The sequence below is a fragment of the Rhinoraja longicauda genome, chromosome 4 (assembly GCF_053455715.1).
Source record: "Rhinoraja longicauda isolate Sanriku21f chromosome 4, sRhiLon1.1, whole genome shotgun sequence".
In the NCBI taxonomy this organism is placed as follows: Eukaryota; Metazoa; Chordata; class Chondrichthyes; order Rajiformes; family Arhynchobatidae; genus Rhinoraja; species Rhinoraja longicauda.
This window is the reverse complement of record NC_135956.1, coordinates 65232483-65245892: the sequence shown is the minus strand read 5'-3', so window position 1 is coordinate 65245892 and position 13410 is coordinate 65232483. Positions and strand designations below refer to the sequence as shown.

The window sequence follows — 13410 nt, the reverse complement described above, 5'->3', positions numbered from 1 at the left end:
CCAAGACGGAAGAACCATCAAAAGTCTGATAACTGATGGGAATAAGGTATTCCTGAGTTCAGATTGGATGATATCGGATCTGTGTCCAATGTAGGTAAATAGGATGAGTATAGGTAAGCACTATGATCGGTGGGCCACACGAGCCTGTTTCTCTGCTCGATATTTCTAATTCTATGAAAGCAGTCTACTGAAATGACATGTGCAGGAAGGAATTGCATGTGCTGGTTTAAACCGAAGATAGACACAAAAATCTGGAGTAATTCAGCGGGACAGAGAGCATCTCTGGAGAGAAGGAATGGGTGACGTTTCGGGTCTGAAGAAAGGCCTCGACCCGAAGAGTCACCCATTCCTTCTCTCCAGAGATACTGCCTGCCCCACTGAGTTACTCCAGCCTTTTGTGTCCATCCGCTGATATGCTCCGCTCTAGTTATCACCAGTGATCACCGTGCACTGAAGAAATCTTTATGTTGCCTGCTTCTTTAGCTCTTCATTGTGCAAGATGTACATCTAAACAAAAAATCATGCTCACGTCTTCATGGCCATTATAATACAATTCCTGCTGCTGCCTCAAAATAAACAGTACAAATACAAGAGAAAATTCAGTGTGAATGACTTCCACATCTGTTGAACTGGTCAGTGCGTAAGCAGCAATTATCTTGTTAGTTACAGTCAGAACATATAACATATATAACATATAACAACTACAGCATGGAAACAGGCCTGTCCGGCCCTACCAGTCCACGCCGACCATTCTCCCTGACCTAGTCTCATCTACCTGCACTCAGACCATAACCCTCCAATCCCCTCCTATCCATATACCTATCCAATTTACTCTTAAATAATAAAATCGAGCCAGCCTCCACCACTTCCACCGGAAGCCCATTCCATACAGCCACAACCCTCTGAGTAAAGAAGTTCCCCCTCATGTTACCCCTAAACCTTTGTCCCTCAATTCTGAAGCTATGTCCCCTTGTTGGAATCTTCCCCACTCTCAAAGGGAAAAGCCTACCCACGTCAACTCTGTCCGTCCCTCTCAAAATTTTAAAAACCTCTATCAAGTCCCCCCTCAACCTTCTACGCTCCAAAGAATAAAGACCCAACCTGTTCAACCTCTCTCTGTAGCCTAAGTGCTGAAACCCAGGCAACATTCTAGTAAATCTCCTCTGTACCCTCTCCATTTTGTCGACATCCTTCCTATAATTTGGCGACCAGAACTGCACACCATAATTTGGCGACCAGAACTGCACACCATACTCCAGATTCGGCCTCACCAATGCCCTGTACAATTTCAACATTACATCCCAACTTCTATACTCGATGCTCTGATTTATAAAGGCAAGCATACCAAACGCCTTCTTCACCACCCTATCCACATGAGATTCCACCTTCAGGGAACAATGCAGTTATTCCCAGAACATGCAGAAAACTCTGATTGCTGGCTTAGTCTATCCCTTTGAAAGCAGTAGGACACAAATACAAGCAACAGGGACAGATCTGATAACTGGCTTGCTACACTTGCCAGCCTTGTAATTTTGGTATTCCACTGTGACCCTGAAGGCAGTCATCCTCTGAGAGCCAGCTCCAAAATAGGCAGTGCATTGCATGGGCTCCCTACTATTGGCCTACAGGACATGTTACAGTGATGAATACAAATTGAAAATCAGGGAAAATCTGTGGACAGCAGGGACACAAGCTAAAATTGTCACATTTTCTCAATTTTTCTGTAATCTGTTTTCATTCTTATATCCTCAGAATCATGTCCACACCTCTTTTAGCTTAGTGACTTCCTTCATACAGCTGGCTGGCCAGAACTATGCACAATACTCCGTGCGATATTGTGAATATTGTGTTCCGTTTTGGTCACCCTGTTATAGAAAAGATGGTGTTAAGCTGGAAAGGATGTGGAGAAGATTTCCGCAGATTTTCCCAGGACTCGAAGGGCTGAACTATAGGGAGAGGTTGAACAGGTTAGGATTTTATTCCTTCGAGTACAGGAGAATAAGAGGCGATCTTACAGAGGAGGTGTATAAGATTATGAGAGGAAAAGATAGGGTAAATGCACACTTTTATCCACAGTAGGGGCATTAAGGAGCAGAGGACATAGGTTTAAGGTGTGGGAAGGGAGGGATGGGAGATTTAATAGGAACCCAAGGGACAATTTTTTTTTTTGGGTGGAAGGTATATGGAATGAGTTGCTGGTGGAGCATGGTGACATAACGGTAGAGTTTCTGCCTTACAGCGCCAGAGATCCGGGTTCGATCCTGACTACGAGTGCTATCCGTATGGAGTTTGTACGTTCTCCCCGTGACCTGCATGGGTTCTCCCCGGGAGCTCTGGCTTGCTCCCACAAGATGTACAAGGTTGTAGATTAATTGGCTTGGTAAATTTGTAAATTGTGTAGTAGTGTGTGGGATAGTGTTACTGTGCGATTGCTGGTGGGCCGAAGGGCCTGTTACAATGCTGTATCTCTAAACTAAACAAAGTAATGAGGCAGTTGGGCCAGGTACTATCATGATGTTTAAAACACATTTGGACAGGTATATGAATAGCAAAGATAGAAGAATATGTGGCAGGAGGGACATGGGGGCATCTTGGTTGGCGTGGGCAAGTTGGGCTGAATAGCTGTATGACTAGGGCTCATGGAAGATTATAGTGAAAGAAAAGAAAATGCTAGAATTGCTAAGCAGCTCAGGCAATGTTTGTGGAAAGAGAAACAGCATTAGGGCTTCGAACCAATGACCTTTCATCATTCTGGTTTCGTCATTCATGATGGTTCTGATGAAAGCTCTTCAAGATGAAACAATCTCCATCTTTCTTTCTACAGATGCTGTCTGACCTTCTAAAATTTTCAACATTCTCTGTTCTTATTTCATGTTTCCAACACCTGCATTTTTTTGATTTTTGAAACTATAAAGCACTTGGAGCTCAGTGTGTGGGATAAGACCTTCAGATATTAACTGATTTGCTAGTAAAATCTTCTCATCTTAAGAAATTAAGGAAATCAAATGTTAATCAAGTGAAAAGAAGCAACGTTTAACCATGATATACCTAGAGATTAGAGATAAATGCAGGATATTATTCCCAAAATTAATGAACAAAAATATAGAGCGCTGAAACAAGCCATTCATAGAACTCATTGTGATAATATTTATGTTCCATGTGCATTACCTTCTATCTTACTTCATGCAACTCTGCCTGAAACACAATAACCAAAGAAATACTAGCAAGAACTGACAATTTCCAGCATATGACAAATGATGAATTGACAAAATTGCTGGAGTTCAAAGATGCAACAAATAGATAGGTAAATCTGAAGTAGGAGATGTAATATTTAATTTGTTACAAAAGGCACCATGTTATAGAAAATATGTTACAAGCAGGAAAGGATGCGGGAAGATTTACAAGGATGTTGCCAGAACTCGAGGGCCTGAGCTATAGGGAAAGATTGAGCAGGCTAAGACTCTATTCCTTGGAGCACAGGAGGATGAGAGGGCTTCTTAGAGGTGTACAAAATCATGAGAGGAATAGATCGGGTAGACACACAGAGTCTCTTGCCTAGAGTAGGGGAATCAAGAACCAGAGGACATAGGTTTAAGGTGAGGGAAGAGAGATTTAATAGGAAACTGAGGGGTAACATTTTCACACATGGTGTATTGAACAAGCTGCCGGAGGAAGCAGTTGAGGCCTATTGCAATGTTTAAGAAACATTTAGACAGGTACATAGAATATGTAGCTGCCTAATTCTGTTGGAGAGGAAGAGGAATTTTGTCTCTCAATAATGTAAACCTATGGAATCCTGTAAGCCATAGAGTTGTGAAGGTGGAGTCATTAAATACATGCAGGCAGAGAGTGACAGATATTTATATTGCAAAAAAGGGTCTAGGGTATGGATAAGTTAAGGAAATTGTTGTTGTTGAAACCATGACTGGATCAGCCAGGATCTTATTGAATGATGAAGGAGGCAGCACGAGGGATTGAATTTCCATCTCCTGCTCCTATTATGTACACTTACTGTTCTTATAATCTTTGACAGCCACCCTCAAGCAGTACTGCTCCTAAAATAATTTGCAAATAACACTGGAGCGACACACCAAAATGCCTCAAGCAGATTGATCTCTCCACTCACATGTGGTTCTCCAAATACACTTTTAAGTAGCTAACATTTTTCATCCAGCAAAGCATGAAGGATGTCCTTGTGATGCGAGGCATCTTAATGCAATTGCGCAATCAAATTAATTCTCGCAATTCCAATGGCAACTCAACCCACTGACTACTGTTGCTCCAGAAAAGGATCAAAATTATTATGCTGCCACTGAGGCTGCACCGTGGCACAGCAGGAGAGCTGCTGCCTCACAGCCCCAGAGATCCAGGCTTGATCCTGACTACAGATATGCCTGTGTGGAGTTTGTACGTTCTCCCCATGACCACGTGGGTTTTCTCCAGGCGCTATGGTTTCCCCCAACTTTCAAAGACATGTAGGTTTGTAGTTTAATTGATTTTGCAAATTGCGCCTGGTGTGTAGGATGCAAAGGTGGGATAACATAGAACTAGTGTACAGGCGATCAAAGGTCGGTGTGGACGAAGGGCCTGTTTCCGCATTATATCCCTAAATTAAACAAAAAATGTACTTTTCTAATGATGTACTAAATATATATATAAACATAGCACAAAAAGTAAGGAAATTTGTGTTTGGTAGATTATTTCTTTGATGTAACAATGCTTCTTGGCAATAAATATTATACCATTGGAAAGCCTGTTTATTTCCCTTTTAAATGGTGCCACATTTGTAAGGAACATGCATTTGTGGGATGAGCAGCAGAGCTGAGTATATGGGTTGCGCCCATGAAAAATTTGCCAAATCTTCTCTGCCAATGCCAAACAGCTTATTCTGCTGGTGCTATTGACTCTTATTTTGAGCTTCTGGTACCCCCAGGTGCTGACAATCAGGTGCCTGATTGGCACCTGATTGGCACCTGATTGGCAGCATCTGTGAGCATGGGCCCTGCTACAGTGGTCAGTAGGTGTCTGCTCCAAGAATCGGCATGCCACGTTTGACTGATCTGGTTAGGGCCCATGCGATAGGGCAACTTCAAGCTGGTGTTCCGCAAAACCAAGTTGCGGCATTATTTGGAGTGAGCCCTAGTACCATCTCCGAAGTGAAGGCCAAGTTCCATATAACGGGGGATGTCAGAGACAGGCCGCGAAGTGGGCGTCCCAAGAAGACGACACCCGAAGAAGACCGTTTCCTCACCCTGTCAGCACTTAGGAACCGTAGGCTGTCTTCTACAGATTTGCAGTCAACGTTTGCAGGACGATATGGCCGACGGCTCTCTGCCCAGACAATTCGGAACAGACTGCACGCAGCCGATCTCCGGTCTCATAGGGCTGCCAGGAGGCCTGCCATGACTGCCCTTCACCGTCAGGCCCGTTTGCGATGGTGTCGGCAACATGTGCACTGGAACCTGAACATGTGGAGGAACGTTATGTTCAGCGATGAGTCCAGATTCTGCCTACGGCAGTTAGATCATAGGGTCAAAGTGTGGAGAAGACGTGGAGAACGCTATGCTGATTGCTGCACCGATAGAGGAACAGAGAGATATCGAGATGAGATTCTGCAACCAGTGGCAATCCCATATCTCCACAGTCTGGGACCGAACTCTATCCTCCAAGATGACAATGCTCGCCCCCACAGAGCAGGGTTTCTCAGAGACTACCTCCAGAATTTGGGAGTGGAGAGGATGGCATGGCCTGCCAGCAGTCCTGACCTCAACCCCATTGAACACTTGTGGGATCAGCTTGGGCGTGCTGTTCGTGCCAGAGTGACCAACACAACCACGTTGGCTGACTTGCGACAAATGCTGGTTGAAGAATGGGATGCCATCCCACAACAGTGTGTGACCAGGCTGGTGACCAGCATGAGGAGGAGGTGCCAGGCTGTTGTGGCTGTGTATGGTTCTTCCACACGCTACTGAGGCTCCTGTTTATTAAATGAATAAATTGTTAAATTGCCAATATGTCTTGTTTCTTCAGACTTCAATCATCCAATCCACCAAACAACACCAAACAAGAGTCAATGGCAGAATAAGCTGTTTGGCATTGGCAGAGAAGATTTGGCAGATTTTTCATGGGCGCAACCCACATACTCAGCTCTGCTGCTCATCCCACAAATGCATGTTCCTTACAAATGTGGCACCATTTAAAAGGGAAATAAACAGGCTTTCTAATGGTATAAGATTTATTGCCAAGAAGCATTGTTACATCAAAGAAATAATCTACCAAACACAAATTTCCTTACTTTTTGTGCTATGTTTATATAGCCTCTGCTGGGGCCCTAATCTTCACAAGACTCGTGATAGGCATGGATCAATCAGAGAGTGGGAACAAATAGGTCATTTTGGGTAGAGGGGCTGTGATTGGGCTGTACTGGTGAATTGTTGGTATGACTCCAGTTATTCACAATCTATATCAATGTTTTGGCTGAGCAGAAATCATGTATAATAAAGCCAAGTTTGCTGGGTGACATACACCGATGAGCCAAAACATTATGCCCACTGACAGGTGAAGTGAATAACATTGATTATCTTGTTACAATGGCATCTGTCAAGGGGTGGGATATATTAGGCAGCAAGTGAACAGTCAGTTCTTGAAGTTGGTGTGTTGGATGCAGGAGAAATGGGCAGGAGTAAAGACCTGAGCGACTTTGACAAGGGCCAAATTGTTATGGCCAGATGACTGGGTCAGAACATCTCTGAAATGGCAAGGCCTGTGGGGTGCTCCCAGTCAGCAGTGGTGAGTACCTACCGACAGTGGTTCGAGGAGGGATAAATCACAAACCGGCGACAGGGTGTTGGGCGCCCAAGGCTCATTGATGCGCGAGGGCAACGAAGACTATCCCGTCCGGTCCGAACCGACAGATGGTCTACTGTGGCACAAGCCACAAAAAATGTTCATGGTGATCACGGGAGGAATGTGTCACAATACACAGTGTATCGCACCCTGCTGTGTATGGGGCTGCACATGGAGGACCAACAGCACATTAGGCAGGTGATCATAATGTATTGGCTCATCGCTGTATACAACAGAAGGCGAATTCAGAGAGATTGCAAACGGAAATAAACAGGTTAAGTAAATGGGCAAGTTTTAGCACATCCAATATAACATGGAAAAATGCAAGATCGTCCATTTCAGGGCAAAAATAATAGAAAAACCATTTTGTTTTAAATAGGGAGAGATTAAAAGCTGTTCAGCAACCTTGAGGGCCTTGGGCAGCAAGCAATCAAGAGACACACCTTGTTTGCCTCCATCACAAAAACATTTGAATTAACAAATAGAGACCTATCAATCCAGTTACGAAGTCCTAATGAGATTGCATCTGTAATATTGTATGGAGGGCTGGGCTCACTATTTAAAGGTATACTGACAACAGAATGGATATGCCAGGTCACTTCCTGGTGTAAGGAGCAGGTTGTCCCTATAACCTAGAAAGGATGCAGAGAAGATTTACGATGATGTTGCCAGGACTCGAGGGCCTGAGCTATAGGGAAAGGTTGAGCAGGCTAAGACCCTATTCCTTGGAGCACAGGAGGATGAGAGGGGATCTTATAGAGGTGTACAAAATCATGAGAGGAATAGATCGGGTAGACACACAGAGTCTCTTGCCTAGAGTAGGGGAATCAAGAACCAGAGGACATAGGTTTAAGGTGAGGGAAGAGAGGTTTAATAGGAAACTGAGGGGCAACATTTTCACACATGGTGTGCTGAACAAGCTGCCGGAGGAGGTAGTTGAGGCCAATTGCAATGTTTAAGAAACATTTAGACAGGTACCTGGATAGGACAAGTTCAGAGGGATATGGGCCAAATGTAGGCAGCTACTTGCAACTTGCGGTTGCAGTTCCTACACTGTGGAACAGCATCCCTCTCCCCGGCAGAACTGCCCCCTCCATCGACTCCTTTAAGTCCAGGTTCAAAACCTATTTCTACTCCCTAGCGTTTGAGGCTCTCTGAGGGGGCGCTGTGAACTGTTTATGTATGTGCTGCACATGGAGGACCAACAGCACATTAGGCAGGTGGTCTTAATATCTTAACAATTTACTTTATCATTGTTACTTTTTTGGATATCTTTCATTCATTTGTTCTATATCTCTATAGCACTGTCTCTACCTTGGTTGCCTTTCCCCTGACTCTCCATCTGATAAGGGTCTCCACCCAAAATGTCATCTATTCCTTTTCTCCAGAGATGCTTTCTGACCCGCTGAGTTACTTCAGCTTTTTGTGTCTCTCTTCAGAAATAAGAAATCTCCTCAATGGGTAATAATTTTTTTGAATTCTCTCCCCGAGAGAACAGTGCCACATATTCAAAATCAACAGATTTTTAGATATTAAGGAAAAAGCAGATAATTGCAGGAGAATGGAACCGAGATAAAGGTGGCTCATGTATTTATTTTTTGATGGAGCAGTATGAATGGCTGAATGATCTATTCCTGCTTCTATGTTCTTACAGTCAGATCAATTATTTCCTCACCTCATTGGATCTATTCAATGATCAAGAATCAGAGAATCTAATTGTCATATGTACTGACGACGGAACAATGAAATTCTTGCTTGCTGCAGCTTACTTCGTTCGTAAACTTAATATACAACAGATAGTATATAATGATCAAAATACAATTAACTTAAATGAGCATGCTTGTAATCAATGACTTCAATTTTGTAGAGACTTACAGAAAATGTCAAAAGAAACTCTTCAATCTAGGAGTTTGTTAACATGAATATTAATGATGGTTATACCTGTCAAGTGTTTCTGCACAAAAACACTTACCTCTGGGAAGTTTTCTTGTATTTTCTCCTAAGGGCAAGAAAGAAACATGAATTAGGATAATATATATATTTTTTTTTTAAATTACTTATTAATGTTATGTATAAAGGAAAAATGTGTCATCTTATTATTCTTTCGATACCTGGAAATAATTTAATTGAAAATATTCTTCACAGTTTCAGAGGTGACCTGATTCTGCACTGCTTATTGACTTAAATGTTCCACTTTCCCAATACAGGTGAAAGGTCTTACATAAAACATTTTCTAACTTTATCTTCAGAACTAGGCTTTTAGCACCCATGTTTCTTGTCCAATGCTTTTTGTTTTCATTTAGTAACAACAGAAGCAATAGGAACTGGTGTAGGCCATATGGTATATCAATTCTGCACCACCATTCATTGAGATCATGGTTAATCTTCCATGTCAACAACATTTTCCCCATGTCCCTTGATTCAAGAGTCAAGTAAAGAGTGTTTAATTATCATATCCACTGGGAGCAGAATGAAATTCTTATTTGATACAGCTTTCAAAGGCACATTATCACAACAAATAATCATACAATAAACAACAATACCATAAATTATCAGATATATTAGGTAAGTAGGCTATAATAGTGCAAGCTGAAGTATGCAGCGAAACCCTCACACAAAGTCCATGGTAGTTCTGTGCTGAGGTACGGCTGTGGTTTGGATTGTACAATGTGCTTTAAGACCCTGATGGTTAAGGAGAAGAAGCTGTTCCTCAACAGTTCTCAGGCGCCAGTACCTTCTTCCCAACAGTAGTAGCAAGATGAGAGTGGCCAGAGTGGTGTTTGTCTGTTGATTTTAACTGCCTTCTTGAGGTGGTGGGGAGGTCAATACATGGATTCATTTAAATATCCAGAAATCAACCAATCACTGCTTTGAAAAACCTCCACGAGCAAGCCTTCCTAGTACTCCAATGGTAGTGAATTTCAGAATTTAAGAACACTCTGCATGAAAAACTGTCTCAGTCCTAAATAGTTTACAGCTTTATTCTGACATTGTAGCCTCTGGTTCTAAAGCTCTAGTACCCTGCATTCCAACCTGTTGAGCCCTCTAAGATTTTTATAAGTTTCAAATAAGGTCTTCTCCCATTCTTCTGAACTATAGGAAATACAGGGATTGTCTACTAAATCTCTCCGTACAGCCTCTCAAGAACCAATCTAGTACATGTTCTCTGTAAATCCTCTCGAGCAAGCAATACATCAATGTAAGGAGATGAAAACAATCATAATAGTTCAATAGTCTTAAAGCATTCAACTTCCCAGTCTTACCCCCACTTTAGTTATAAATCAGCAGGCTCGGGAACATGACATTGGGATACCTCAAATTTTCATAAACTCAAACATCTTAAAATTTGAGAGAATAAAATGAGTTCCTAATTTCTTTAAGCATTTTACAAAGGACTAGACAAAGTGGACCCGTTGGGCCCAAACCTCTCCTGCATAGGTGCAGCACCCCCCCCCCCCCCCACCCCAACCCCCCAACCCAACCCCCCCCCCCTCCAACCCCCCAACCCAACCCCCCCCAACCTCCCCAACCTCCCCCCCCCCCCAATCTCAGGTAACCTCCGCACCCACCAATCGACCTCTACATTCTCCTCCCACACAAATCTGCCACCTAGTTTCCTTCTCCCTCTGCTAATTTCTCCCATCTCCTTGCCATCTGGCTTCACCTGTCGCCTACCAGCCTCTGTCACACCCAGTCCTTTCCTAACCCGGAATCTTTTTACCCATTATCCCTTCCCCTGGTTACATCTATCGGCTTGTATCCCACCCCATGCCATCCCTTGTATTTCCATGTACTGGTAATCATTCTGGTCCCTCTCTGTCCTGACGCAGTCTCGAACAAAAACGTCGATTTACACCATTTTTTGGTTTCCACAGATGCTGCTTGGCCAGCAGAGTTCTTCCAGCCTTCTGCTTTGTGCTCCAGAACCCAGCATCTGAATTCTCCTTTGTCTTTACGTTATAAATCATGATTGCCATAAACATCATGTATTGTATGGCGAACTCTTCGTCAAATTTGAACCTTAAAAAATAAAATCGCAAAATTGCGAAAACTCCACACACTTTCATTCTGCGCAACCATTGATTTGGAAATTTGCAAACTTTATCGAAGGAACGCATCCTCGTTTTTTGTTTAGAAAAACTTTTTGAGACAGAGTATATTTTGTTACATGTGGTAAACCAAGTAACAATTCAATATGGGCCAATGTTTAATTTGCAAATCTGTATGGCATTAACCAATGCTTCAGGTTGTGCTAAAATAATTGGTAGCTGTCCAGATAGTGTTTAAATGATTGGCTTTTGGGATCTTATAATTAGTGACATTTCGTCGTGCTTAGCACGATTCTTACTCACACGGGATTAAATATTGATATCGAAAACATGGAATGGAGCGCGATCGAGCAAGTCTGCACCTCTTGTAAAGCCACAAACGTATTCTTGCCCGAACTGCGGAGACAAATTGTTACATTTTCGACGCTATCTTAATCAAGTGGTCGATGCGGGTTTTCCAATACGACCATGCAGTGATTCCCACTGCAGGTTAATAGATCCCAACTTCCTCTCTTGGTGTAAAACCTCTCTGGCAGAATCATTCGGCCCTACTCGCCCACGCTCACTAGTGGGCACCCTACCGCATTTATTACCCCACCGCCCAGTACTTTCCCCATAACCCCGAGCGTCCACAATTTTACTGCACAAATGTCTCGTTGCAGTTATTATTCAGGGACAAACTGAACAATATCCTGTTTTCTGCATCCCTCTTCGAAGTATTTAACCTTGTCCCCCGCCTCAAAGCACGTGAAGCCGAATTCAATTAACAGTAATCGAACATTTTAAGAGATAGATAGCACAGCTGTTATCATGGGAATACGTTATAAACTGGCTTGAAAGGTTATGAGAACTTGCAATCTGTCCAAGCAGAAAACGCTTCAAGCAAAACAATTTTAAGAACAGTAAAACTGAAATGTAATTAATGGCTGATTATCACTTAGCTACATGCAAGTCAAATAGCACACATTATCAGATTAAAGGATCGTTGCACAGCTATTTTGTCACAGGTGATTTTTGTTTTGCGGTTATTTTGATCTTTTGACGTTCAGGCACTCTGGTCAACAACAAAACAAGGGGGAAATTCCAATCCTCTGACGAATGGCCAGTACTGCGCGTCTGATCAAAGCAAAATCTAAAAGCCGTTTCCTAGCAAAACCTTTCACCCGTATGGAACAGGTGGCAGCTCTGATACTCGACTAGTACAGTGCAGTGTTAATGGTTTAAACAAAATGTACATTGCAAACATCATTCGGTAGATGACAAAGTATGAATGAATAATTTTTAAAACAGGTTCATTCATTATTAAAAATAACAATAAGAAGCCACTTGTAAACATTTCGGATTTTGTCAATGCCATTATAAGTGGGAAGATCAGGCGTTATTAAAAAGTCATACTATACTTACAGTCCCCGAAGCCGCAGCCATATTTTCTCTATTTGCTCTGGTTGCAGGTATTTGAGAGAGTTGCTCTCAAACTCTTCGATTTCCTTAGTTGGTGACTCCATGCCTTAAACTCCAGGATCTAAGTAAATTTCTAAACTTTAAAGCAGGGGACTGGCTATCATTTTGCCCACAGCGAATGGAAATCTTTGGAACTTTAACGGAGTGAAAAGCCGACTAAGAAGATCTTTCAGACTGAGTCTGCATGAATATTGATGAATATTGAGCATAACATACTTGAAGGCATCTGCAACAGTTTGCAATGGTTCAAAAATGATGTTGCAGTGCGTGCGAACATGAATGAGACTGATAACAGTAACAAACCAGTTCTACAGCCAGCAAAAGCAGCTGAAGGCTCTTTAACCTAAACCCTGGTGACAACTGAGTGGGAGGGCGGGGTAGCACATGCGCGGCTTCATCCTCTTTCGGTCCCACACTCATTCCTTTTCAACACTTCGCTTGGAGAGCCCCAGGACATGAGTGATACGTTCAAGGAAAATGTCCAGGCGGTCCGCGATCACACACACACACAGCACCGAAAGAAAGGAAAGATAAATACATTCACACAGAAATTACCCAAATCACTAGAAAAATACATATTGTTGGAAAATCTTAACAATAAACCTTGATTTAAAACGCGCTGGAGTTTAGAAACACAACGACCTACATCCGGGTGCATTCCGTTTTTTTCACATCTGAAAAATAGAAACAGCCAGTTTATTGATAAATTGCCTTCTTAGCAATTTTCTTTCCAAAGGGGCAAATATAATGCAAGGATATAATATCGTCCAAAAATTAGGTGTGCCGGAAAAAGTATGAATAGTACAGAACTATTCTTGGACAGCAGCAGGTGGCAGTACAGTACCTAAAGAGAGGATAATTTGGATCAGCGAATTTCACACCACTGCAGCTCCAGACGCTACGCTCCCTCCATACTCAAACGCAACTAAAATGTTTGTGGCTATTTTATTTACACACAAAGAAATGCCCGTCCTTTTCAGATCAGATGTGGGTATGCTTGATCGTGGAAAAGTTACCATAAGGAAGGGGGTGCAGTCTAAAAATGGAAATTAAA

General features: G+C 42.6%; 1 protein-coding gene across 2 annotated transcripts in view; it reads right to left on the bottom strand.

Annotated features, from left to right (window-relative positions):
* Positions 1–12715, bottom strand: part of LOC144592804 (dual specificity calcium/calmodulin-dependent 3',5'-cyclic nucleotide phosphodiesterase 1A-like) — a 192985-nt gene extending 180270 nt beyond the window's left edge. For both annotated transcript variants that reach the window (XM_078397892.1, XM_078397891.1), the window contains exons 1-2: positions 12300–12715; positions 8819–8845 (exon numbers count right to left, since the gene is read on the bottom strand). In XM_078397892.1, the coding sequence (XP_078254018.1) occupies positions 8819–8845; positions 12300–12400 (128 nt within the window). In that variant the 5' untranslated portion in view covers positions 12401–12715. The remainder of the gene's footprint in view (positions 1–8818; positions 8846–12299) is intronic.
* Positions 12716–13410: the final 695 nt, after the last annotated feature.